Here is a 26,459-nt window from a genome sequence, read left to right as displayed (position 1 = left end):
TTTGATACTTTTCCAAGAATCCAGATAATGCTGCCTGTACAGTAACTAATGTAATCCAGGGGAATGGTAGAGACCACCTAAGGTGGCACATCCTGGTGTGGTCACTGAGAGCAGGAACATTTGAACACTGAGTCTGTGTCCTTGCACATCAATAGAAAAGCTTTCAGTAGTTTCAGCAGTACAGGGTGAAGGTGAAATTCTGAAGTCCTGATTCCGTTTCGCTGAGCCCAAATAATGCTTTGGTGAAAATAGCATCAAAACACCTGGCTTTGCTCTTCAAATGGGACTGTAAAGCCATCTGTGGATTGTGTCCCAGTGTACCATATAGTATTATTAGATTAAGGCAGAAACAAGATATATGTCTGAAAACAGCTTCTGATTCCCAAATCCCATGACAATTTTACTTTGCATAGAATCTAACTGTGATGACATACTCATTAAAACAAAATTAGAGCAATTATAACATCTAGAGACTTAGCATCCTAAAATATGTCAGATATTTTTGCAGACTTTGGCCATGATGTGCTGCTACACTCCAATTGTTCCAGGAAAGTATGTTGCATCAAATTAATACACTACACCCTGTTTTAAAGATCTCTGTTTGCTTAGTAGTTGCATGTCTGAAGGCATGATGCCCAAGTGGACATGCTTCCTAAATTAACTTTTGAAAGTCTTAATCACCCCATGGCCAATTTCCACCCAAGAAAAATGCTCATTTATCACTCCTAGATTTCATAGAGCCACAGAGTGGTGTAAATTGAAAGTAACCTTAAAGATCATGCAGTCCCGATGCCCTGCCACAGGCAGGGACACTTTCCACTAGATCAGGTTGCTCAAAGCCCCCTTGAATACTTCCAGGGATGGAGCATCCACAGCCTCTCCGGACAACCTGTTCAAGTGTCCCACTACTCTCATAGTGAAGAACTTCTTCCTTGCCGCTCATCTAACTCTTCCCTCTCTCAGTTTAAAGCCGTTACCCCTTTTCCTGCTTATTAAATGCAATTCATTCAAGTGCATACGTAGAGCTGGGCAACCTGCGGGACCCATTTTCTGCACACCCAGGAATGCAAGAGCAGGATGGGGTCATGGATCTTCACTGAGGAGAAACCTTCTGCTTCACCATTTAATTGCTCCAGAGGAGCATCTCTCTCTTATTTTTAAAGTACAAAATAAACAGATTTTGGTGTGAGATCACAACTTTTGAACTTGGTGGCAAGAAAAATTCCATCAGGACTTCTGCAGAGCTGAAATCTCAAACTCTGGTTTATCATTTTGAATGCCAGTTCTCTAGCAGATCTCTTAGTTTAGTTCTTTCATCCAACCTATCTAGTGTAAGAACTCTACACTCTAGTGTTAAGACCTGAGGCTCATTTCCTTGGGAGAGAGATTCTTCTGAGGAAAGACTGCTGTCTGCCATCTGAAATGGTGTCAGGACTCGGAGGTTGAGTTATTTTCCATGGGTGTTTGAATATACTCTGTTAATTTGCTACTTTGTGATTCTTCTTTCCTTTCTCCTTTTTTTCCTTTCTTTGCAGTAACTCATTTATTGCAGACTGCAAATCCAGTACACTTAAGCTTCCATACTCATGCTTCTTTCTGAAATGTTTTGCTTTAGTTTTTAACTGTCCTCGTGCTGTGAACTTTGCAGATTTGTTTATGAGTGTCATGTGCTTCTGCTACATCTGCATTGTCACTGTTATGGTATTTTTTCTTTCTGTCTGTTTCTTCCACAGGAGTTTAACAAGTAATCTGCCCAATGTGAATCTACCAAATGTGAATCTCCCTAAAGTACCAAATCTACCAGTTAACATCCCACTAGGCATCCCACAAATGCCTAGCTTTTCTGCACCGTCATGGATGGCTGCTATTTATGATTCTGAGTGTGTATTCAGTTCAAATTAGATCTCATTTAAATTTAAAGTAATCTTGGCATGGATATGTATTGTTTGTTTCTCTGCATTATATAAAACTTTAAAGAGTGATACAGTTAATTAGATGTTTTCTGAATGAGACGCGAGTGAATTTTTGGCATGTGTATTTTGAGGGATTTTTTTGGTATAAATCTTGAAAATTTGTCTTACTCCCACTGAGAGTTTGAGCAAGTATCTGGCTTTACAAAATAGCTGTCAACAATGGGACATGGTCTGAACAACATACGAACCACAGAACTTACAATGCGACGTTATATGTCTCAGCAAAGAGTTTTGTCCAAAAGAGAAGATGAAACAATTTCAATGCCAGTCAACCAATTTCTGTGGACCAGATGTAGATCTAAAAGTGAATTTTGTATAATTCAAGCTCTCTATTTTCCAGATAATGCTTTCCTTTTTTTTTTGTGTCTTGATTTTGATGAAATGGTTTAACAAAGACAAACGCCCTGCAACAGTTTTTATTCATTCTGGTGGAGGCCCCAGAAAGGAAAGAAAGCTCTACAGCCATCATTACAGCCTGAATAACGCTGATACCAACCAATGAAAGACATTTTCAGTGTGAGCTTTAGATTATGACCTGGAAAATCAGGGACAGTGTCAAAGCAGTCGATCTGTAGGAGCCTTGTGCTCTCTGCTCCCAGCTCCACGTGCAGGCATCCCAGGGTGCATGAGTGGAGCTCACGGGGGGCATGTACCACAAATCCTGAGCACAGATTAGGCAAGTTCTCTTCTTAGAGCAGATTTCCCTGAAGTGTCCCAGCCACCAAGCAGTGTAAAGAGTGGGCCTAACCCAAATCTCATCATTTGAGATAGCTCATCTCCCAAGATATCCTAGCAGAGGAAGTAAGATCTTGCCAGTTCTCTTTCTGAATTCCTGGAGGGTTATTTAGGGTTGGCATAGGGTGGTCTTAGCCAGCACTGCACAGATGTGTTGCTTTTTCCTTACCTTCTTCTCACTTAAAAGATAAAACTACCCCTTTGACTGTTACTGAAATGCCTTCAATTACATCTACACCTGGAGTCCACCAAAACACCTCTGCCATTAGCCTCATGCAGGCTGTATTGCAGAGCAGTAGTAATGAACCAAAGCAGAGCAAACACTAATGGTTGATGCTTTTTTAAATAGATTTTTAAAACTTTTTCAATCTTAGTATGGTTGTTTATGTTTCAAAGCTATACAACTCATATTCATGCTAAGATAGCTATATTAAAGGCTAGCTTAGGCAGTTGTCTGTAAAGAGTCCTTGAAAGTTTTAATCTTTCTCTGTGCATGCTTTGTGGTATTGCCTGTGAAAAGATAAGAATCATGTCATGTCAGAAAATTGGACAACCCCTCTGAAAATGCTTGAGCATCAATGGTAAGCTGCAAGCTGCTCACGTGACTAGAGTAATTGTGGTGCTCACAAGCAAAACATTAACAGTGCATCTTGGAAATGAATGTTCTGTATTGTTTCCTAGCACAGAACCTAATCAAAAAATGAGAAAAATACCAAGAATAATACTTTCAAAATTTTGCAACTAAATGAATGTCATAATGGTGCTGTTGTAAATACCAATTATTGCTATTTGTGCATATTTAATTACTTACAACATCAATTCGTGCAGTTCCAAGACTGGGTTTAGACTGTTTAAGCTCATTTATACCCAAGCACAGGTCTGAAACAGGCACAGCTAAAAACTGGCAGAAGACAAACATTTGAGACTGTTGTTCAAACTGGTCCCCCTGGTTAAAGGAAATGCCTGATTCTTAATCTTTTCATCAGCCTGGTTTCCTTCTACTCACCTTCCCCTCCATCAAGGACATGTTACCTGTTGCCTAGTGTCAGATACGTTTCTCCTACAACCAAGATGATTCATTCTTTATCTCATTAACTCTGTTAGCACAGGAGCCCAACAGGACCCCTCTAGCATGTTGGGACCAGGGTTCTCACCTTGCAGTAGCCGTGTGTGCATTAGCTCTGACCTCCTCTAGCATTAACTCAATGCAGCTGGCATCTGTCACAATAGAAACACCCGCCCTCACCTGTTTCTATAGATGATGTCAGCACGAGTGGTAATGCATGGTGTGTTAAATAGCTTCTAAATTACTGTGTTAGCATTAGTGGTATGCGAGGAGGGGGTTGAAACTCTTGAAGCTCCCTTGGTAATTGTTCTGGGGAAAAAAATGAGGGAGAAGGAGAAAGGGAGAGAAAAGAGTTACGGATGCATCAATTTCTTTGCACAGAGTGCAATCCAGTTCTGTATTTTTATTCTGTAAGTGGAGGTTTGAGATATAATTATACTGTGAAAAGAGCCGGTGTAGCTACACACTGCAGGACCAAAGACTTCCATCTGGGCAGGGGTGTGGGAACAAGAATATATGCTGGGGAGAGAAATTCAGTTTTGTGACAGATCAAAGATGTTGCAAAATGATTCTTTTCAAAAATGGAAATTTGTTGTCCCATAGATGCCTTTGCAAGAGGCACATCTCTGAAAAGGTACGGTGGTCAGTCCTGCCAAATCTCCTGGACATGTCTAGTGCCCTTAGTTCAATTGATTTACCCCAATTCTTTTTCAGCTGTTCAAGAGATAAAGTGTGCCCTCGCTCACCACTTGTTAGCACTGACCCTTACCTGGAAATGGGGCCTCACTGTGGGGGGAGGGACATGGCAAACTCAAGGTACAATTCAGAGCGGGGGGAGAATTGCATGACACCCTAAATCTTAATAACTGCATACAGTCTGGTATGGCAGTTATTACTGACTGAGGATTTTCTACCACGGTTTCAAGCCTTAATTCTTAATAATCACCCACTTCAATGTGGTTATTAACTAAGGCTGATTTTTACCATACGCATATTCTTCCTTTTAATATATGTAACTCATGATGTTGTCTTACTCATCTGGTCTGGAAAGTTTTGTGAGTTATGACAGCAAGGTAGATTAGGCAAATGTATGGTAAAACTCAAAATCCTGATGGTGGAGATTGCCAGCATTGTCCTGTGTATAAAACTACTGTCTGCTCCACACTTGTCGCAGGAATGGTCTCCACATCAGGTTACAAAGTGCCTGATGCCACTTATGACTTTTATTCTCATTTTGCCCTGCCAGCAATGGATCAGGCACTTCAGAAGATATGTTCTGGAAACTTGATGCCCTACAGACCTTCATTCGGGATTTGCACTGGCCTGAGGAGGAGTTTGGAAAACACTTAGAGCAACGCTTGAAGCTCATGGCGAGTGACATGATCGAGTCCTGCGTTAAAAGGTGTGTGCCCATGAGCAAACTAGATGCTCACTGGATGCAAAGGAGGTTTTTTTAATGTCTTATTATCAACTAGGTTTCATTTCACTCACCGTTTATTAGTGACCCCAGCTCACGTCTGCCCAGCACGGGTGTGAATTGTGGACTCTCCCAGGCAAGCATTTCTTTGTTGAGACTCTGGAGAGTGCACATTCACAGTAAGGCAATAAATCACCCATTCCTTCAAGTTTTACAGGCCATTACTTCTCTTTTGGTGCTGCACATGAGGATGCACATATCATTGTAAATGCAGTTTGGTGTCAGTGGGCTTGAGTGCTGAAGGCATAGCCCTAAGTAAGATCCCAGCACCCACCTGAAAACCACAGATCCGTTAAAAAAACAATCAAAAAAGTGATCCCAGAAATGGAATAGAGTATAGCTTGGCACACAGGTTTCACATCTGCTGCTGCCACTTGAGAAAAGCTGTTGTATCATCAGCCACATTATAGCACATTCACCTGCAGATCTTCCAAAGCAGAGATTTCTTTAAAATACTTTTTAAGATAGAGGCAGCTGTCATTTTGAAAGCAAAATGGTGAGCTTAAATTTCCAACCTTCCCACGGTAATTTGTGTCCATTTGCCATCAGAAGTGATGAGGCAGGAGGAAGAAATGAACTTTGCATTCCGTTGTGCAGAAATTAATAGACAAAAAGACAAACCAAAGGATAAAATGGATGCCAAATGCAGCTGGTACATGCTAATATTAGCTGCAATGTGTGATGTTGCTGTTCTGTACCACAATTGCCTGGCCACTTTGCAAGTGTGAGCATGGCATTTCTTGTTCACATGTTCCTCGCAGTCTGGATGTGCAACGTCACTGCAGGAGAAGGCACATTCAGTCCCTGAGATGTAGGCAGGAGATTCGCCCGCTGGAAGCCAGGCAGCTCAAGGCTTGCTCTTACCATTCTGGAGTGCACCACTCTGAGTGCACCAAGATGGTCGTGATGTCTTTGGCTTTGAGCAAATCCTCTTTTACTGCAGCAGCTTGTTACTGGTTCTTTGGCTGACGTGAACGCTGAACTTCAGTTGTCCTCCTGTTGTCCCTTCAGAGCAAACCTGGTGCTGGAGCTCTGCTCTCTGCTCTGCTCCCAGCTCCACCAGCAAAACACTTCCTTTCTCTTTTTGTTTGTTTGTTTTAAATTGGAGCCAAGACACCTTTGTTGCACCTGCAGTGCAGTTATAGCTGCGATGATCTGCAGAAATCAGACTAGGTTAGCTCAGCTGAGATAACTGGGAAGAATAAACAAGTTTCCAGGTACATCTGAAGAAGAGCTTATGTGCAGGGAAGCCAGGGCTTTTTTCCCAACTGCTTCAACCTTTCTTCAAATATGTTGTCCCTCTGTAAAAACCTGGCCCAGCTTGTAATGGTATGACTATATATAATGGTTCTGAGCATAAGTAAGTAGGAACATGCTCATCTCTGCAAGGAGATGGAAAATCCCAGTCACTTTGGGTCCTTTCAGTAATTATCAAGATTCTAGTCCCCGAGTCCAGGCTAAATCTGGCACTGGTAATTAAATCAGTTCAAATGCCACTGCTGATGTAAACCAATATGCTGCCTTCCCTATTTATATCACCTGCAAACAGGGCCTGGCTAAGGTTTCTTTAGCAATTTCAGTTTGACACAACATTTTTCTTCGCGTCTGTCTCTGAACTGTTGAATACCATGGAGGAGCCACCCCGCCTTCCACACTGGGTTGTATTTCAGTGCTGTCAGGAAAGCAGCCCTTCCAAGGAAGGCCTGTTTCGCTAGTAAATTTGGGCAGAAGGACCTATGTACCAGCTCAGATCTGATCCCAAGAACAGGAGTTTCACATTTGTAAATGAGTTTTCATTTGCATAACCCTTGGGGGATCATTCAGGATCAGTTATTCCTGAGCTGCAGCTGATATTATTTGTTATTTCTAAATTGAAGCTCCTATGTTAATTTGTTGGCGGATTCTGTCTGATGTGATAATTGTTCTGTGTTAGGTTGGATTAGTGAAGCACCTCTAGAATCTGCAGGGGGGGCTCCAAAGAAAGGCAAGGCAGTGCCTATCATACCACAGAGTTTGTTAGAGTCACAAATGCCTTGGTGTTCTAAAATATTACATGGGATCACATTATAGAGTCCTTGGCCTAACAAAACTCTTGGTGTAACATGGTTTTTAACTGCTGGAGATGTGAAATCTGAGCTCAGTGAAACCTCAGGGGAGCAGTGAGGTGTGGGCTCGTGCAAAGTGTGCGTTCCTACTGGCACAACAGCTTGTGCAGATTACAGTATCACCAAGGTTGGAAGAGACCTCGAGGATCATCGAGTCCAACCTCTCTCCACAGACCTCACGACTAGACCATGGCACCAAGTGCCACCTCCAATCTCCTCTTGAACACCTCCAGGGACGGTGACTCCACCACCTCCCTGGGCAGATGTATTCCAGAATAGGTGCTCTCTGGGGAAACCGTGTCTGTGAACTCAGGAGATAATTAGGAACACTCAGCAAGAAAATACAACCATGTAGACCTAAAAATGTTATGGTCTGGCAATGTCCTTTCAGTCAAGTGATGAACAACTGTCTGTTGTTTGCAGTTGATACCATGGAGCAATAGGAGCCTCCTTTAATTTTTGGGCTTGGTATTTGTCTGTGCTTATAAATCAGCTAATGCACCCAAATTATAGATGTACATTGACACTGCTGTTTGTAACATCATCACACTGTTTATCAAGCATGAGAAAGCCATGGTTTCCTTGAAACCATTGCACACTTTATAAACAGTGCATATTCAGGAGAGTGGGTTGCTTTTTAAACTGGGGAATCAGCTTTGGTAAAAGCACATCTGTACCAATTGCGCCAGAACACTCCCAGTGGCATTTGACTTCCTGATTTCTTGACCTCTTATCAGTCTTGTTTCACGTTATTTTGATTTTTTTTTATTGTTACTAACTTCAGTGTGTGCATAAAAGCAACTGAAACATCTCTTTCTACTCTCCCTAACAGAACCAGGATTGCTTTTGAAGTCAAGCTGCAGAAAACCAGCCGATCAACAGATTTCCGAGTCCCTCAATCAATATGCACCATGTTTAATGTCATGGTGGATGCCAAAGCTCAGTCGACAAAGCTTTGCAGTATGGAAATGGGCCAAGAGGTAAAAATGCAGGTTCTTCCTCTCACAGCTTTTAAAGGCAACGTCATGAAACTTCCTATCTCCTGCTGTGTTAGTTTCAGAGACATTCTATCAGTTGTGGATTTAGCCTTCCATGTAGATTGCGCAGATGAATATGCAGGGAGTTGATCTCAAATAAGTCTAATGAATATAAACTTTTGGAATCCCTGTCACTTAGGAGTGGCTTTTCACAAGGACTGTGGTATGCATAAGGTATTTCTTAAGCTTGGTTGATGCATGATGACCATATGTATTGAGTCATTAACTGCACCTTGGAGCCAGGTGTTGGCAATGCACTTTCTGTATATTGTTTTCTGTAGACAAGCATAAGGAACACAGAAGTGCCAAGTTGTTGCTGTGATGCTTGTAAGGAGAGAAAAAAAAACAACAAACCAAACCACAAAACAAAAGCAAAAAACCAAAACCCCACCAAAATAGGTAACTTGCAAAAGTAGACTGAAATTCCAGCTGCTGTGACTTCATTGAGCATTGAGCACACTCGATGATCCTAGATTTCCAGGTTCTTAATGACACAGACCTGCTTTAATTAATTGCTGATATGTTCTTTTCTTCCGAAGCCATAGCTGCAGGTTGAAGTTCATCGATCTATGAATTAAAAAGTAAATTGGACTATAGTAAATGTATTGAAATGATTGTTTTGCTACAGTGGCTTCAAGCCAAATTAAATATTCATATACCAGTCTCGAAAAAATTCACAAATGCTGCTTGACTCTCCTATCCTGCTGCCTGTCAGCATTTCCTAGATAAGCCCTTTTGCTACAACTTTCCATGGTCAGATGTTGCAGTGAATCATTGCAAGTTGTTTGGGTTTTGTTTTTTTTTTAGTTGTTTACCTCAATCTGTTCCTCTGAGAGGACTTGCTCCAAAGGCCGCTGGATGCAGCAGGGATCCATGCCCTGATGTCAGTGGGGTTTGGATGAGATCCAGCTATTCTTTTTATTTTTATTATACATGTTTCAGTTAAGATATTTTATTTGTGGCAGTCACTTGGCAAGAGGGGTTTCATACTGCTCATCATCAGGTTCTTCCCTTGTGCTCCAGGTCACCAGAGGCAGATCTTGAGTGGGCTTTTGCTGTCCAGGCCTGGGCATGACCTCCTCTACCATTTTCTGTTCTTTATTCATACCCATTTATCTCCCCAAATCTCTCAGCCTGCAGCTGCTGCAGCATCAGACCTGACAATGCCCTGTCAGCCAGGAAGGGCCATGATTGCGGTGCTCCCCAATGCAAACCAGGATCAAACCCCATAACACTAGCTGTCCCTGGGGATGGGGATGTTTTGGAGATCAAGCAGATTCCAATATCATGACAGAGAAAGCTCATTGCATTCATAAAGCTGTCAGGTTAAGTATTCAGATGGCACAAGGCTGATAACATCGACAGTGTCTGAATATGGTGTGACCAGGCACACACTGCATCTTTCCATGCTGACTTGTGATTCTCTGTGCTTGCCACAGTTTCCTTCAAGTCTTGAGCATCAATCACAACATACTTTCAGCCCAAGTCAAAGTGCAAGTGAGAAGGGAGCAGGCGGCAGCGTGGTCGTTTCTCTGCCAGTCTCAGCTGCAGTGGGGGTTAGCTCTGCAAATCTGCCTGTGCCGCTTCAAGAAGGTGTTTGGTATGGCAGCTTGGAGACAGCCTAGCTCCTGTGGCAAGCAGCAGTTGCCAGGGCATGAGGTTTTTAACAGATAGCTGAACTAATAGACCTGTAAAGCAGATGTAAATTATCAGTGCATAAGTTACTGTTTAGGGCTGCAGAATTTTATATACCCTCCCTTTTTCTTTTCTTCCTTTTAATGAGTGCTCCTGCCTTCCCCTCCATTCGCTCGTGCCACTCCATATTTCAGCTGCCTTCATCTTCTCCCCTTGAAGCTGTCTAAACCTGTGTGCTGAGAAGGTCCTGCTGGAAGAGTTCAGATACAGATCTGTCGTTACAGCCCATGAGGGGAGGACGAAACCACCCTACCTCTTGCAGTCCCTGAGGAAATGATGAGACAGTCGTATTCAGAGGAATGAGAAGACAAGTTTCAAGCTTGTGTCTTCCTCCATAATTCTGGGAGCTGGGTCTGTGCATCGCTGAGTCCCTCTGTCCCCCTGCCCTGGTGTGTAGCAGCCACATGGCTCTGCCAGGGCCACCTGCAGCCCCACTGGGGAGGGACAGACAGGGAGGAAAGGACAGACAGAACGTGCTGATGTGACCTTCCATCAGTGCCACAGCTGTCATGTGGCTCCTGAAATACATGGTGCCTGTGCAGACAGTTCACATTGCCCACCAGAGTGTTCAGGCAGGGGCATTTGCCCAGACCTAGCTGAAGACTTTTTTATTGGAACCAAATCACTGATTTTTCTGCTGGTGCAAGCTGTATATAGGCAGAGACTCAACACGTTATTTGACCTCACTGCCACAGTTTCCCTCTCACCCTAAAGGTCTTCCCTTTAAGACTACCTTCAGTTACACTCACTTTAACAGATACTTGAATGCATTTTGCAAGCATTCCCCAGTGAAACAAACACCCATCATTTCATTTCCATTTCCTTGTCTCTAAAGGCAGCTGTTAAAACATTTGGTAAACATACTTTACCATCTTAAATATTTATTTTTCCTCTGAATTTTTAATACATCTAAGGGGATAAATGTATGTATTAAATGTTTCTCAGTTGGTCTAGTATGTTTCTATTTAATATCTAAGGTCAGATGGTCCTTAGAGAAATACAACGTACACACAATCTGTTACATGACAAGGCAAGATACTCATCACATAAAGTCAAGTTGAATCATTGTAGTGCACTGATTATGGATTGTAATAATGGAGCTAATAGAAAGCTGCAACGAACCCAATGGAAAGCGGGGGCTATGCTGGCTAAAGCAAACCAGCTATGCGATCTTTAACCTCGGGCATTTCCGTAAGGAACCTGGAAGGAGCTGTTGGAAAGGCTGGCTTAGGTGCCAGGTGGCTGTGAAAGCAGCACCCAGCAGCCCTTTTCCCAATCGCCACCTTCCCTGACCCCGTCCTGGTCAAGGCTCATCTTCCTGAGGTGGAGCTGGGGCTGTGGCACAGGCAGCGCAGAGTGCACATTGCTGGGGCTGCCTGGAGCAGGACCCGCAGCCTCACAGGCCCAGTTCTACATGGTCACCGGCCCTGGCTCCAAGTCTGCCCCAGGGATTGCAGCTGCTATGGGAATGAGGCACCAGAGTCCTGCAACGCCGCCTTGGTGTGTGCACAGGGTCCTCTCCTGCTCTCCAAGCTGCAGTTTTATTCCATCAGGGCTCTTAATTTGCTTTTCAAACAAGCTTTTAAGTGAAAATGCACCACTCAGTGCATTCCAGTGTGTTGTTTTGCATGTAGCCAGCCATTTTTGAGTTAAAACTCATGACTTAGTGAAAGCAATGAGCTAAATCCTTGGTTGCGAGGTCTTACACACATGCAGAAAACACAGTTGCAGAGGAAAAATGCAGTGGAGAAGATACCCCCAATATATGCTTCTTCATCTCCCTTAGGAAGTCCTGTCTGTATATACCAAGGACATCAGCAGCTCCTACCCATACCCAGCTGTTAGAGGTCCCCATCACCCTGCAGCTACATCTACAGCTGTGCTGGGAACTGCCAGTTCAATCCTGGGAGCTGACAAAGGTTAATTCTGCATTAAAAAGATTAATCATAACGAGATCCCATTAGGGACTCCTATATGTTTTGACCTGCAAGGCAGGACATGGAAGTGGGAACTGCAAATGCAAATATATCTTTTCAATGTGTGTTTGTTCCTCTGGGCGGGCCCAGTAGATCACAGCCTGTGGCATGGTGGTGCCAGCCTGTCCTCCAGCCTGGGTGAGGCTCTGAGAGGCTCCATCCAGGACTTTGGCTGCGATGTGCTGCACCACGTACCCTGCCCTGCCTGTCCTGCCCCACAGCAAGGCTCACCCTGCCAGTGCATCCATCCCTGGTGAAGGGTGTGCCCTCAGTGCTGAACCCAGCCTGTCGCCAACCACCTACCTTCCTCTGCAGAGTGACATAAAGCCGTGAGACTGTCAGAAGTTAAGAGCAATCCAGTCCCTCCCCCCGCTTTTTACTGCAGGTTCTACAGGTAGCAGTCTCTGATATTTCAGTGAAAGGAGGTTTTGATCACATTTCATTTTCCATTGCTTATTGTTTCTGTGCATGCTGCTGCTGTTCTCATATGTCCCTTTTTTTAAAAGATTTTGGTTTATTTATTGTTTATCTTCATATGTTCTTTTTCCTGTCTTTTGCACTTTCCTCTTTATTTCTGTCCCAAATCATCTGAAAAGTTTGCTAAAGAGTGGGTAAGTGTGTCCTACTTTTATTTTCTTTTTCCCAAATTTCTGTATTAATATGTTACTGCCATAGGGAAAAAAAAAAAAATCCCCAGTGTAGAGCAGTTCAGAGACCACTGATCAGACACTGGAACCAACATCTAGAATTTGTAAAGCCCTTGCAGTCTTCCTTCCCAAAGTCTGATTAGTATTTAAAGCAGATTTGTCTCTTTCAATGTGATTTGATGTTAACATTTTAAAACAATATTAATGCCAAGTGGTAATGAATATAGTGACTAGCACCAGTGCTTGAAATGTTTGACTGAAAAATCACATGTTTTGTGTTGGAAAGCAGTCATAATCAGTATTTTCTCAGTCCATTGAAAATAAGAATATACTGTATGTTTTCACTAATTAAATCTTGTATTGGAAACAGGTCTTTTCTAAATTAGTAGAAGACTGTATTTTAGTACCTATTCTAGCCATATTGCAGCTGAATGCATCAGAGCTCCCAAGCTAAGCAAGGTTTGGCATGTGCAGAAATTGGGTGGAAGACTCAGAAACGCTGATGCTGCAGGCACTGGCATTGGTCAGCCAGTTCTGAGCTCGTGCCACAGAATCTGCTAACATCCAGGGCTTGGGGATGCCCTGCTGGTGGCTTTTGCATGGGACAGAAAAGACTCCTCTTGGTTTGTTGGGTGTTTTTTAAATCTTAGAGTCACTGAGCAAAGCATTTAACGAATGCTTAATTTGAACCATGTGCCTGCTGAACCCCATGTGTAACACAGGTTCAAGTGCTTTGCTGTGGTAGATGGGAAGGGTGCAACGTCATTCCTGGTAGTTCCACCCACTGCAGGCTCCCCTGGAGCAGCAAATCCTCCCCAGTCCCCTTCCAAGGCTGGCTGGATTGCAGTGCCCTAGGCAAGGCCTGCCTGTTCCCCTCTGGCAGCAGGTGTACCACGTTGTCATGTGTGATCCATGTGCTAGATGACCAGGATAATGCCCACAGAGCTGAAGCAAAAGGACTTCGGGGTCTCTAGGAGCAGTGGGTGCTGATGCTCACAGGGATGGCAAAGCCTCCCCTCTGATACCTGCTTGTGGCTCCTGGAGGTGTGGGCACACAGAAGAGGTCAGGGTTTGCCTGTGCTTCACAAACTGATGTAAGATCCTCCTGAATTCAGGGTCTCCCCTACGAGTTTGAGCACTCACTGGCCACTATAGTGGAGCACAGGGCAATAAGCAACATAATTCTTTGGTTTACTACGGCATATTGTGGTTTGCCAGGGGAAGAGGCTGACAACCGCAGAGCTCCTGCCTGTGATCAATGCTAATATTTTCCTTCCCTTCTCCTTTTATTTTTCTTTAGCACCAGTACCATTCAAAAATAGATGAACTAATTGAGGAAACCGTCAAAGAAATGATAACACTGCTAGTGGCAAAGGTAACCTTCGGCTTCAGGTGAAGTGATTCACTGTTAACATTGCATTTCTAATATGTGTGTTTCCATTAAAATCTGACACATTAAGATGTTGAATTGGCTTCTTGTTTCTCACAGGCAAGATCATACATCTCCCAGTCCTTTCATGGTGACTCTTTGATGATTAGGAACTGCGTGAGATGTAATACTCTGCTAGCAGGATTGCCATACTGGGCCAGAAGTGGTTTTAAGGAATGGGTGTTATGTTAATGGGGTAATACCCCATGGTCAGCACCATTCCATGACACTCAGGGTAGCTGCAGTCAGGGGGTGGCACTGCTAAATGCTGCTGTGTGGATCTTGGGGTGGCAGGCAGAGGTGGTCACCACTCCTACACAGAAGGTTGTGGGGACAAACTCACTCGTTGTGTGCAAGATCACCATATGCTCTTCTAAGAAATTAATTTAGAGGTGACAGTAGTGGGAAATACATTCCAAACTGTCAGATTTAATTGTTTAGAAATTGTTTTTCATCGGAGTGAGGTCCTGTAGCTCAGCTGTCAGCATTTCCCTTGGGTTGTTGTGTAGATCTGGTGTGCTGTGCTAACACAGAGGGGAACTGGTACGTAGGGAGAAAGATGGTGGGGTTTGTTTTCCTCCAGTTTCAAACTTTCTGAGAACAAGTCATCCCTATTATACAGTGAAGACCTTTAAACATAATCCACCAACATATGCCAGTTTGATTCTTCTGCAAGAATACCCAGCTAGCTGCATACTTGACACTGCATACTGGGAGCAAGAACCACCAGCTTCCCTGCCCGGAGAGGCTGTGCTGGTTTCCCTGCATTCTGTACTCGCCGCCTGTCCTCGGTGTCTCCCTGGACACCCAGGGGTGATTCCCACACCACATAGCACCCAAAAGACAATGCTCCTTCCCCCTTCTCCCCACTCCCCAGCCCACTGTGCTGAGGGACAGGTTGTCCGTTCCTTTGGCAGCGCTGAGAGCTCCACTGGCTGCTTTGAGGCTGATACTGATTTCTACACTCTTGCTCAGTTATTAAAAATAATCACAGTATTTTTTGTCTTCCTAGTTTGTCACCATTTTGGAAGGAGTCTTGGCCAAACTGTCTAGATATGATGAAGGAACTTTGTTTTCTTCTTTCCTGTCATTTACTGTAAGTACAGATAATATTTTCCTTTCTTTCTTTTTGTTTGTTTTTTTTTTCTCCTGAGTTGTAATCTCCAGTTCTTCCAGAACTAGGACAGCTACATAATCATTCTTCCATTTTGTAATGGTTGAATACTGTAACCCCCTCATGAGTAGACCAACAACCTGTATGCAGATACACGGTGTATAAACATCCAAGATGCACAGGTGTGGTAGCACAGAGTAAAGCCATCTCCAGTCATCATTCACGTTGGTGGAGTTTATTCTATTGAGGATGTGTGTGAAGATGTAAAAAGAAGAAGAGAAAAAAAATCATTGCATTATGTATGCAGCAAACCTCCCCCGCCAGGGGAGGTTTAGGCTGGATGGTAGGAAGAAATTCTTCATAGAGAGAGTGATTGATTGGCCATTGGAATGGGCTGCCCAGGGAGGTGGTGGAGTTGCCGTCACTGGAGGTGTTTAGGAGACTTGATGGAGTGCTTGGTGCCATGGTTTAGTTGATTAGATAGTGTTGGACGATAGGTTGGACATGATTATCTTGAAGGTCTCTTCCAACCTGGTTTATTCTATTCTATGCAGTTTTCCTAGCTGAAGAAGTTGCTTTGTTGCCACCTTGTATGATGGGGGCTTTCCTCTCAGTATTCTGGCCACGACAGTGACCATCTTAAATAGTCAAAACCAAAATAAGGTGGACCTAGGAGTGCCTTTGTGATTGTAAAAGAGAACAAGGTGGGGGAACTGCCATGAGGTTATGCAGCACAAAGTGCTTCCAGTGCCAAATTTCTCCCTAATGTTGCAGAAGCCATCCAGAGCTCATTCCATGATGTATTTCCTAGAAAGGCACAGGACAAGAACAATGGCTGTAAAAACTGTCCTCAGCATCCATCAAGCAGTCTGAGCTTATTCTAGAAAAGGGTTGTGACAACTTCTTAGGACAAATTTGCAAAGGTTGTCTGAAAATGCATGCAAGGAAGTTCACGAGAGTCTCTCTTTGCAAGCATGGCTTCTCTTACCTCGTAGAGAGGTGTGCACCCAAATGCAGGTGTCTGGGGTTGCTTGAAAAGTTGCACTAACATCTTCACCCACCATCCCTGCTGCCTGCATGTGCAGCTTGTCCTGCACTCATTTGTTCACAGAGACAGGGCAGGAGGCAGAAGGTCTCTCCAAAGTGGAAAGGCTTTCCAAAATCTCCATCAGAACTTGTCTTAGCTACTTGCAGTTGTCTGTTGTTTGCTACTCGTGGGCCCTTTTTGCTGAGTCTGTGGCAGTTTTGTAGGATCTGCTTGGTAGAAGGCATTGAGGTAGGAAGGCATTGAGGTAGCAAGAAACTGCTCACAGGCAGCTGTGTGCACAGCAAGTCTGGCAGCTTACCTGAACCACCATGAGGTTCAAACTAAGCATCCTAACTTCCACATGTGCTGGAGGCACTTTGTTCTTCAGAAAAAGGAGGGGGATGGAGCGTGTCCCTATCACTGCCCCGCAGTGCAGCTCTTCTCCCAGGATAACCCCTGTATTGCTACATCCCCGAGCTGTGCCCATCCCAGCTCAAATTGGTACAGGGTGTGGATTGGGCTGGGTACCTTTCCACAATTCAGTGCTGTGGAGGGTTAGGAGATGCTCGCGTGCCAGCAGCAGAGGATGTGGAGGCGGCAGCTTTCCAGGCATCGGAAGTACCAGCATCAGCTTGGGTAGACAGTATAACGTGCAGCCCTTTCTTCTCCATGAATGCAAGCTGCTCCTCAGCTGATGCTGCACTGCTCTCCCCACATCTTGCTGTTTACCCTGCTGAGTGCTGCTCCCTTTAATTGCCGAGCAAACCCCTTGGCCATGCCTGGGCTCTGAGGATGTGGCATGTTGGGTGCACGGGGTTCAAGCATCCTCACTCTGCTGCTCCTCAGAGTCAAGCAGACCACCAGCAACAAAACAGCCTTTCCCACTCTAACAACCCTGCAGCCTTTGAACCTGGTGTGACCTAGGCCCTCTCTCGATCCACCACAACCTGGTCCTACAGATTCAGTTTCCTGAGTTTCCATCTGGGAAGGGATGTGCATCCAAATATTAAGTGTGTGTGATGCATGCTTGTCCCCAGGAAGGTGCTGGGCCCTTGCTCCCATCGAGGAGTCTGGGTACACTTCAAGGGAGCAGGATTGCTCCTTTTTGAGCAAGGAACATCTCTCTCTTGGGCCTGCTTGTTTGCTGGGAGCCACTGCCCAGCACCAACCACAAGAGGAGGCTGAGGAATAGCCCCAACGCCTTTTGCACAGGGCTTAGAAAGTCTCCCTTGCCTGCAGTAGTAATGTGATTTGCTGTGTTTAGTCTTTGGAATGATAAATAGAGAAACTCTCTCTTGTTACAGCATGCTTGCACCACCTCCCACGTTTTCTCTGTCTGAACAAATACAACAAAGTGTGATGGTCCAAGCTGCTGAGCTCTAGAAAGCATTAGTCTCCCACCCCCTTCCACCGGCGTCTTTCAGTGCGCGTTTTCTAGGCGCTCTGCAAGTGACATGTAATTGGGGGTCTTGTGACAGACAGTTTTATCACCTAGTGGGATATCCTCATTTCCAATTCTTGCCTCGAAATTCAAGATAAAATTAATGCATCTGTTGTCCTAATAAATTCTCACTAGCCACTTCTCCTTGCAGAGGACTCTGAGGGGAAAACACTCTTCTAAATTTGGCCAGACTGTATTATGTTTTCTGCTTGCTGCCACATTTAAGTGCATCTCGGCGGCAGCAGCCCAGGCCTTGGCTGGACATCTGCATGTGCAGATCCACTGAGTCACAGAGCAACAGCTGCTAAAATTCCTTTTGAACTGGATGGCCTCTGTAGATGGAGAGTTACACCTACGGTAATTAAACCCAAAGATTCTCTATTACCTGCGGGAGGCAGAAGTAAAAGATCTTATTTTTGTTCTGTGCAAAATTTGTATGGTAAACTGAGACATTTCATGGCAAAGCCACATACTTTGTGAAAAACGGCAGCCTAGCAAAAATCACACAACATCCGGCAGTTTGGAAATTGCTCTAAATGTAGCCAAATCTGAGTTCAAAGAAAAACAAGTAATTATTCTGGTTAAAGGGGAGTGGGCAGGAGAAGCAGCTCAGTTTTTTGTGGGTGGAGGGGGGTGATCACCGGAAGCCAACTGAGTTATTCTTGTCGCCTCTTGTCTTTGAGAAGAAGGCAGTTTGAGATGGTGATGCGAAGCCAGATCTCAAAGAACTAAATCCATGCTCAGCTCACAGGTTTCCTGAGGTGCCGCTGCGGTACTTCATGCCCTGTGGGTATTTGAAGGTGTGTGGCATCATGCGGCCCTGAGTGTTGACCCCAGCTTTAATTTCTGTGGGCTGCCAAGCTGCAGCGTTTCCCAAGCTTTCCTCTGGTTGCTTAGCTGTGCTGCTCACAAAAGGAGGTGGTCTGGAGCTAGCTTGGGCAGCCCTGCCTGTGGCTGCTCCACACCGGCGTGGGTGTGCCGTGACTGCCTGCTCCTCCGGAGCTGCAGCCATTGGCTGGGCTCCAGCTGCCTTCACGCATGGAGACTGGGGCTCCTCCATTCCTTTTCAGCGGGAGCAGGGGACAGCACTTTGCTACCTCCCGAGAAAGTTGTGAGGATAAATGCAATGAAAGGGCAAGGTGTCCAGATGGATGGAAACATGGATACCTGCAGGAGAGAGGAGCATTTGCTCTTTGCTGGGAGAGAGGGCTTGGCACTGATTTTGCCACCTCCTTCCTAAAGTCGTGTGCTGGGACATGCCCTGTCCCCTCCATCCCTTCCAACAGCCAGACCCTGGGTCGCATGGCAGTGGCAGGCGCTCGGTGCCCTCCTCCTGCCCTTCCCTCTGTTCTTGCCCCCCAGCTCGGCAGCCGGGGCGCTGCCAATGCTTGCAGTGTTCACCTCGGCAATTACCACCAGTCTGGTCTTTTGTATCGCCTCATTGTGCTTAATTATGCACCCCCCACACACACCATATGAGTGCTTCCACCCACTCTCACATTCTGTCTCACACATACATTCATTCTCTCATTCGGGACACATAATTTATTCATCCCAAGATGCAACTGTGTGCGTGTTATATTTAGGCTGTTTTAATGGTAGCTTTAGAAATATTTAAAAGCAGGTGAGCTTTTACACCCAAACAAAGATGGCCGGCAACACTTACCCTAATTAAAAGCAGAAGCGTTGTAGAAAATCCCAGCCATACTCTTTCTACACACAGTGCCTTATGCTACAGTGGGAAAAAAGGTCTCTCTGGCCAGCTGGGCACTGCTCAGTTGGAAAAGTTGGCCCTGACATTTGGGGCCACCCCACCTCCTGTGCCAGGCGATGTGCACCCTACCGCGTGGCGAACAGGAGACAAAGGTGGGGTCTTTTAGCCCCCCCTGGCTTGTGAGGGCATCACTGAGTGCAGGGTCTACCCTCTGATACCCTCCCCCAGATAACATCTTTTTAAAGGGGTGGAGAATCACAGGAAACTGATGTTGCTCTTCAGAGCCTGGGAAGCAGAAAAGCTTTGGGGTGCTTCTCCATTGTATGGAGTGGGCACACTACCCCAGCACAGTCTGAGAGCTCCTGCCAGCATCAGGGCCAGCAAAAATGGGGAAAGAGATGTCCCAGTCCAAGTCAGGAGAAGCACACTGCATGTGGGCAGGGGCAAAAGTAGGGTCCTTTAACCACTTTCCAGTGGCCACTCTGGTGCCGTCCCCGCAGTCCCACTGTGCCCATGCTGTCAGGGAAGCTCCCATGATCCCCAGGATGCAGGTCCTAACGGGAGATGTGCATGTTGCCTTCAGAGACACGTGGCATCAGGTGGGGAACGAGGCCTCCAAGGAAAATAACAATGTCTACTTATGAACCCTGTCTTCCCCCGCTCGCCGAAGTAGAAGAGGGAGAAGCACAACTCCCACACTATCATCTGTTGCTATTAGAGCTTTAGCAGCAGTAAAGTTACCTCTCATAAAAAGAAAACAACAACAAAAATACCACCCTTGTCTATTCTTTTAGACAGGAAATGTAGTTTTTATCACCCTTTTCCCCTCCACTCAGCATTATGTCATCCCTAGTCTCGGAGGGAGAAGTTCTTACAGGTGTTTAAAGAAAAAGCAAAGACCTGAAAGCATGCTGATGGTGTAAACTCTCTTCTTGTTCCTTTTACAGGTGAAGGCTGCTTCCAAATACGTGGATGTACCCGTAAGCACAATTTAAATAACTTCTGTCATAGTAATTTGCATTGTGCTTAGGTTCATGGCATGTGCAGCAACCCACGTAGTGCATTAACAGCCAAGATTGAGCCATGGGCCTTCACATTTCTAACATTTGAACTGCAAGGAATATCTCCATGATGTTAATAATGAGCAGTTACCCTCTTAAGGAGACCTACAAGGCTGTTTAGGCAATAATCTGCAGATGGTGTCAAAAAGGTACCATATTTATGCAATTGGCTTGAATCACATTTTTTAAGGGGAAGGAGGGGGAAAAAAAAAAAAGGAGCAGTGCATTCTGTTAATTCTCATTTGGGCTTGTACAAATAGAGTATGATTTCCAAACAAAAAGGTCCAGACATGTTAGAACTGAGCCAACACACATCTAACACATTAACTAATCTATTTTATTTTTGTTCTTCTAATTGTTGGTTTATTTTACTCTTTCAGAAAAGGACTTTCTTTTTTTTTTATTACTTTGAGGAAATGGTGATGAGCTAGCAACATGTGTTTGCAAAATTGGTACTGAAAATAATTTTTTTCTCTCCCCATTTTTTCTGTAATTGGTATAGGGAAACTGTACAATCGTCTCCTCTAATTAGACCTTGATTCATAAGGAAAAGAGCCCTTAACATTCTTAGACAGAGCACTTAACTTGCCAGAAATTTACATTTAAATCGAGTTGAAGTGTAATATATGAGTGTTGGCTGGAATAAGGGGTTACTGTAGCATTTACAGGCGGAGAGATCCTGAGCAATTACAAATGGGGGAAAAAAAATACATGTACCACACCAAATCCTGCATTGAGTTAGACTGGAGGCACTGTAAATCAAGAATAATTCAGCTGAGTTTGGTGAGCTGTGTCTATAATGGATGTATGTGCATTTAACACCGATGCCATTGCTCTTCATGCTCTCACTTGAGAATGTGATAAATTCAGCAGGCATCGTGGACCTCATCATCTGTGCTCTTTGGCCCCAAAGAAACCTTTCCTTCCAAAGTGCCATATCTTTAGCCCAGCATGGGGAAGACAAACTCTTGAACTCTTGCTTGGTTCAAAATGTCCCACTGCAGAGATTGTCATCCTGTTCTCTTGGAGTAATAGGGGGGAAAAAAAGAAAGAAAAAGATACTGAAAGCATTAGAAAGAAGAGCTCAACATTTGGTTCTAGTCCTAGAAAATATGGAGATCCTTCAGCTGAAATTCCTAGTTATTTGAGTGCATCTTAAATATTCAGTCATCGGGAATTTGAGCACAGAAGAGTTTTTTTAGGGCAAAGTGTGGCTTTTTCCGAGGCCTCTGCATTCTTGGAAAGTAACATATGCCCAGGGAAACAGCATCAGTAAAACAGTCAAATTCCGTGTAACCATTTGAAGCTTTTCCAAAAGCATTGCACTCAACATCCTCCTGGGAGGTCCACAGCACCATGGCCATCCAGGAGGAGCAAGACTTTGCTCCCATGCTTGGAGCCAGTTAGACACTCCAGTTCTTTGTGTGAAACAGAGCACTGATCATTCATCTACCTTATTTTTCCATTGTTTCTCCACCTTCCCCTGGAGGCAAGGCCACATTGCAACAGTTCCCTTGGCAGCTCCAAAATTTTTTAGGAACTCAACCACTAGCCCCACACAGCTCCCAGAACTGTGTAGGACAATTCCCCATGGTCCCTGAGTCACTGCTCTTTCTGAAAGGAGAAAGAAAAAGCTTCTTGACCAGAGGACAGAGGGGAAATTCTGATTTTGAACAGGAACCCCTCAGTTAAATCTAATTCTGCAAATGCTGTTGCAATTGCCTGGGTACAAACCAATCCGTTTAATGCCACCTTGAAATGGGCACAATCGGCGTGCTGAAAATTGCTTGAAAGTGTAACACTTGACTACTGCCACATTTGTGTTGTCCTCATTGTTTTTCAAATTAATACCTTGTCATTGTTGCAGTAGGTGTTAAGAAATGTTACTGGCTTCCCAAGGGCCAAGCACTGGCCCTTTGCTTGATAATTGTTTGCTTTGTATTAAAACAACTCCCTTCCTACTGCTTTCCAAACTGTCCTCATTTTCACCCTGGAAATTACACAGATGTGTTAACTAACTTCAATTTACAGCGGCTGACAATCGTATCTTGCAGAGAAATGATACTCTGTGATCTGAGGTAAATCACAGTAATGGAAACTAATGACACTAGTTATTAACAAACTTGCAGCGTGCCATGGAAATTTAAGATTTTGTGGCAGGTCTTGTAATGACTCTTGTTACAGTATTTTAATGGCTTTCCTTTGAGAGGTAAGTTTGATTCCAATATATCAAGCAATGTGAACACAAACAGGATTTTTTTCTTCTTCTTCTTTTATTTTTTTAAGTATTTTCCTGTCTACCTGCTTCAGTTCCCATTTTCTTTAAAGAAATGCTGTTGTTCCCAAATTCTTGCACACTTCTAAGTTACGTTCTGCGGAGAGCCGTAGAGATGTGACAGCATAGGAGAGATTCCTGCTGTTTACAGCAGCTTAAACATGCACATAGACATAAATTTCCTGACTTACCGCTTTACCCAATTTATTCTTAAGAGCAGAAATAAATTTGACCTGAAGCCAGGGGTCTAAACAGAAAAAGAAAGGTGATTTTGGGATGCCTCCTACAACAGCTGCTCCCTACACACCTCTCACACTAGAAGAACCAAGAGCCCAGTTTGAGGGTTCTGAAGGTTTCTGCCTTTGGAAAGGTTTCTACCTTCAGAAACCAGAGGGCTCGCATAAAGAAGATGACCCAAGCAAACAGCAAATCCCCATCCCAGCTTGACTTATTAGGTCAACAGCACCAAAGGCAGCAAGACAACTTCTCACCATTGGTATGTTCAGGAAGAGCTTTATTCCTCTGACCAACTGCTCTAGCTGAAAGAAGAGGAAGAGCAAGTGTCTTTGCATGGTCTTGTGCTGCAGGCAGTACTTTCCTGGGCATGGGACTCAAAGCAGCAGGACTCGGTGTCCATCAGGTAAGGAAAGGGGAAACTGCATGAGGACAGCAGGAGGTGGAGGAGAAGGAAAAGCAGCAGCCAGGCTACACAGAGGAGCTGCTCCCTGTGCTGCTACTCATGTTTCTCTCTCTCTCTTCTTCTCTCCCCCATGCAGAAGCCGGGGATGGATGTTGCTGATGCCTATGTGACATTTGTCCGCCACTCTCAGGATGTCCTGCGTGATAAGGTCAATGAGGAGATGTATATAGAAAGGTTATTTGATGTAAGTAAATGCCTTCTCCTTCTTGGACACCAAGCAGGAGAGATCCAAAATGTGACAAAATAAGACAGGAGGATAAGTCACATTTTGAGAAAATTTATCTGTTCTAGCCTTTAAAAATAAATAAATCTTTCCTTTCTTTCTGACTAAGGCTCGTATCTGCTCTCTGCCTGCTTTAAATCTCTAGTCTACTGTGTCTTGGTCTGTCTGTGAGTGGATTTGAAAGGAACAGCATCTTCTAAGAGAGCCCTTTACTGTGTTTAAGCTTGCGGAAAATCTCTCTGTAACAGAACATCTTGGTCATTGTTCTCACTGCTAAAATTTGAGCCAGGATTTTGGCAGATGCGTTTGCTGAGGGCCATCTCTTCTGCACATTTTGCAGCATGCTTCTTTGACAGGCACTCCAAAACTGACAGCAATTAAAATGTACTAGATTTTCATTTCAAAAGCTGACCAAAACAAGAGGTGATTAGGAATGGACTCTCCTGTTTCAAGAGGAGCATCTTTTGGTGTTTGACACCAAAGGTAAAGTTGAGATTTGGTCTTCTTGATGAAGATGGCATGGGAGGAACTGGCCTAGATGCCCAGAGATGTTTTTCTGTTGCATAAGATAAATTCATCAGACTGGAAGAGAACAGTGACCTGTGATGCCTGTTTGTTTTGAATTTTGATGCATGTTAACCGATATCTCTGTTTCTGTTGCTCTTGTTGCACTATAGCCTTTCTGTCCTTGTAGCTGTTCTGTAGCAAAGGTTTTCTGTTGATGGCCAGCCTGTAGCATTAGTGTTGCAGTCTCCTTTAGGATATTTGTCTATATATTGATTTCTGTTCGAAGCAGCTTCTGTTCCTACTTTCCTTCCTTTCATCTTTCAGCAGCGCCATTTCTCAGTCTCTCAGCTCTGGAACTCTAACAACCTTCCTGGCTTTCTTTACTCACTCTTTTGCTTCCTCAGTGTGCAGGGAAAGCTGCTTTTCTTCCCAACCAACCTCCTCTTCCTCCACTCAATACCTCTCTTTCTGCGCATTACCTGTCCCTCAGAAACCTCTTCCTCTTTTACAATTCCCACTCTTTCTTTCCTCCATTCCTTACCGGATTAAAATGGAACTTATCTCTCATGTCAAATGTTTTATCACATTATGTCAAGTGGCATGAATTAGAGTCAAATAATCTTACTGTGTACATCTACTAGCATGACCCATATCCACCGAGAATGCCTCATTCATGCACGGAGCACGGCCGTGCCTCCCGTGGGTGCCACGCGTGCTCTCTCCGGGGAGAGTTTGCAGCGCAGAGCACCAGACACAAATCACCCATCAAGCAGGCACGGGGAGAAAAAACAAAACATAAAACAAAAGACTGTCGCTTCCATCTGCAGCCGGCCTGCGAGTGCATTGCTCGTTTGTGTTGAAATTTATTCCATGAGCAGTTAAATTTCCAGAGCTCATCTGGACTGTTCTTTTCAATGCCCACACTGCCTTTTCCCTCATCCTTTCCCTATGATTCACAGTTGGTGTGTTTGTACCCTTTGGGCCATTATTTCCTATTTTTCAAAAGGCTGTAATTAGCACAAATATTGATTTCAGTTTGATCTGCTCATATTTAGTTTTACCAAGCCATATTTTAAACAAATTAACAGTTGACATGGAAAAAAAAAAAAACCAACAAAAAACCAGAGAGCAGCTACCTTGGTGGGAAGCAAAAAGTGCAAAACCTTTCTTTCCCTCCCTGCTTTCCTCATGTCTCCCTGGTGCATGCAGAATAAAATAATCAAGAGGAGGGTTTTCACATGGCTCTGCCTGTCCTGCACGCCAGCTCCTAGTGCGTGCTGCAATGCATGGGAGCTGTTCCCATTCCCCACACCTGCCGGGCAATGGTGGGACCAGATGCCACCTTGGTTCTCAAGGAAGGAGGGGATGTGCCAAGCCCTAGCTGCCCCAAAAGTAGGATTGTTTATTGAGCAGTTGTGCGTCATCTTTGCCAGATTGCAGCTGAAGCGAATTGCTCCTGAGGTCAGACGTCAGCACAGCTGAGGTGCTGCTGGTGGGTCAGTAGCAGCAAGGTTTATGAGTACATGAGGGTCATCTGGACCCAGACCCCATTTAAACTGGTGCTCTTTGTTTGCCTGCATTGCGGTAAGGACCGGAGCAAATGTTTAACTCTCTTGTCCTGAGCTCAGCCCCAGCCCTGCAGGCCTTTGTGCAGCGAAGCACTGTGGCCACAGGGTCTGTAAGCTCCTTGGGTCTTGTGATTGTGATTTCCAAGGACATTTTAGGTGCTGGTGACCTTATTAATAAGAAACAGAAGAGGAATAATCAAAAATGGTATTTATGATGATGAATTAGGCTTGGGCCTGATTTTGTTCTCGCTTCCGCCAGCATGGCAGAGGAGCAATCCTCTTAGCTGCAGAGTTTCTCCAGGCAATGAGATTATTAACACTTTCAAGGCCAGCTCCTTGACTGGCTTAGTGCAGTGATGCTGGCTTAGGCAAACCAAAAGCTTCGTCCAGTTGTAGGATGTTATATGGTACTATGTGCAACAGTGGCAGGTAAACACCTTCAATGTGCCTGCAGGCAGTTCCTGTGCTCTCAGTGGGACCACATTAGAGAGATTTGCGAGATAGGGACACATTCCCTTTCTATGCAGCCATCAGAAGCACCAGCACAGAAGTGCATGGTGCCTCTTGTGTGTCCACTGGGGTTTGCAGCTACCAGGATATTCCTAATCCCCACATTTCTCTGCAGTCCTGCCCAGTGTTTCCATGTATTTCCCCTTTGTTTCCTCCCAGGAGCAGAGCCTGCAGAGTGT

At 44.6% G+C, this 26,459-nt stretch overlaps 1 protein-coding gene across 12 annotated transcripts in view; it reads left to right on the top strand.

The window, feature by feature from the left end:
* Positions 1 to 26,459, top strand: part of CADPS (calcium dependent secretion activator) — a 230,486-nt gene that overhangs the window by 185,390 nt on the left and 18,637 nt on the right. For 6 of the 12 annotated variants that reach the window (XM_054160939.1, XM_054160993.1, XM_054160978.1 and 3 more), the window contains 8 exons: positions 1,734 to 1,880; positions 5,021 to 5,176; positions 8,189 to 8,336; positions 12,661 to 12,675; positions 14,012 to 14,086; positions 15,153 to 15,236; positions 20,384 to 20,416; positions 23,549 to 23,656. In XM_054160939.1, the coding sequence (XP_054016914.1) occupies positions 1,734 to 1,880; positions 5,021 to 5,176; positions 8,189 to 8,336; positions 12,661 to 12,675; positions 14,012 to 14,086; positions 15,153 to 15,236; positions 20,384 to 20,416; positions 23,549 to 23,656 (766 nt within the window). The remainder of the gene's footprint in view (positions 1 to 1,733; positions 1,881 to 5,020; positions 5,177 to 8,188; positions 8,337 to 12,660; positions 12,676 to 14,011; positions 14,087 to 15,152; positions 15,237 to 20,383; positions 20,417 to 23,548; positions 23,657 to 26,459) is intronic. The other 6 variants (XM_054161028.1, XM_054160985.1, XM_054160968.1 and 3 more) reach the window with 3 other exon arrangements.

This window comes from Dryobates pubescens, chromosome 1 (genome assembly GCF_014839835.1).
Source record: "Dryobates pubescens isolate bDryPub1 chromosome 1, bDryPub1.pri, whole genome shotgun sequence".
Lineage (NCBI taxonomy): Eukaryota > Metazoa > Chordata > Aves > Piciformes > Picidae > Dryobates > Dryobates pubescens.
Note: the sequence above shows the minus strand (reverse complement) of the source record. Positions and strands in the feature narration are given on the sequence as shown.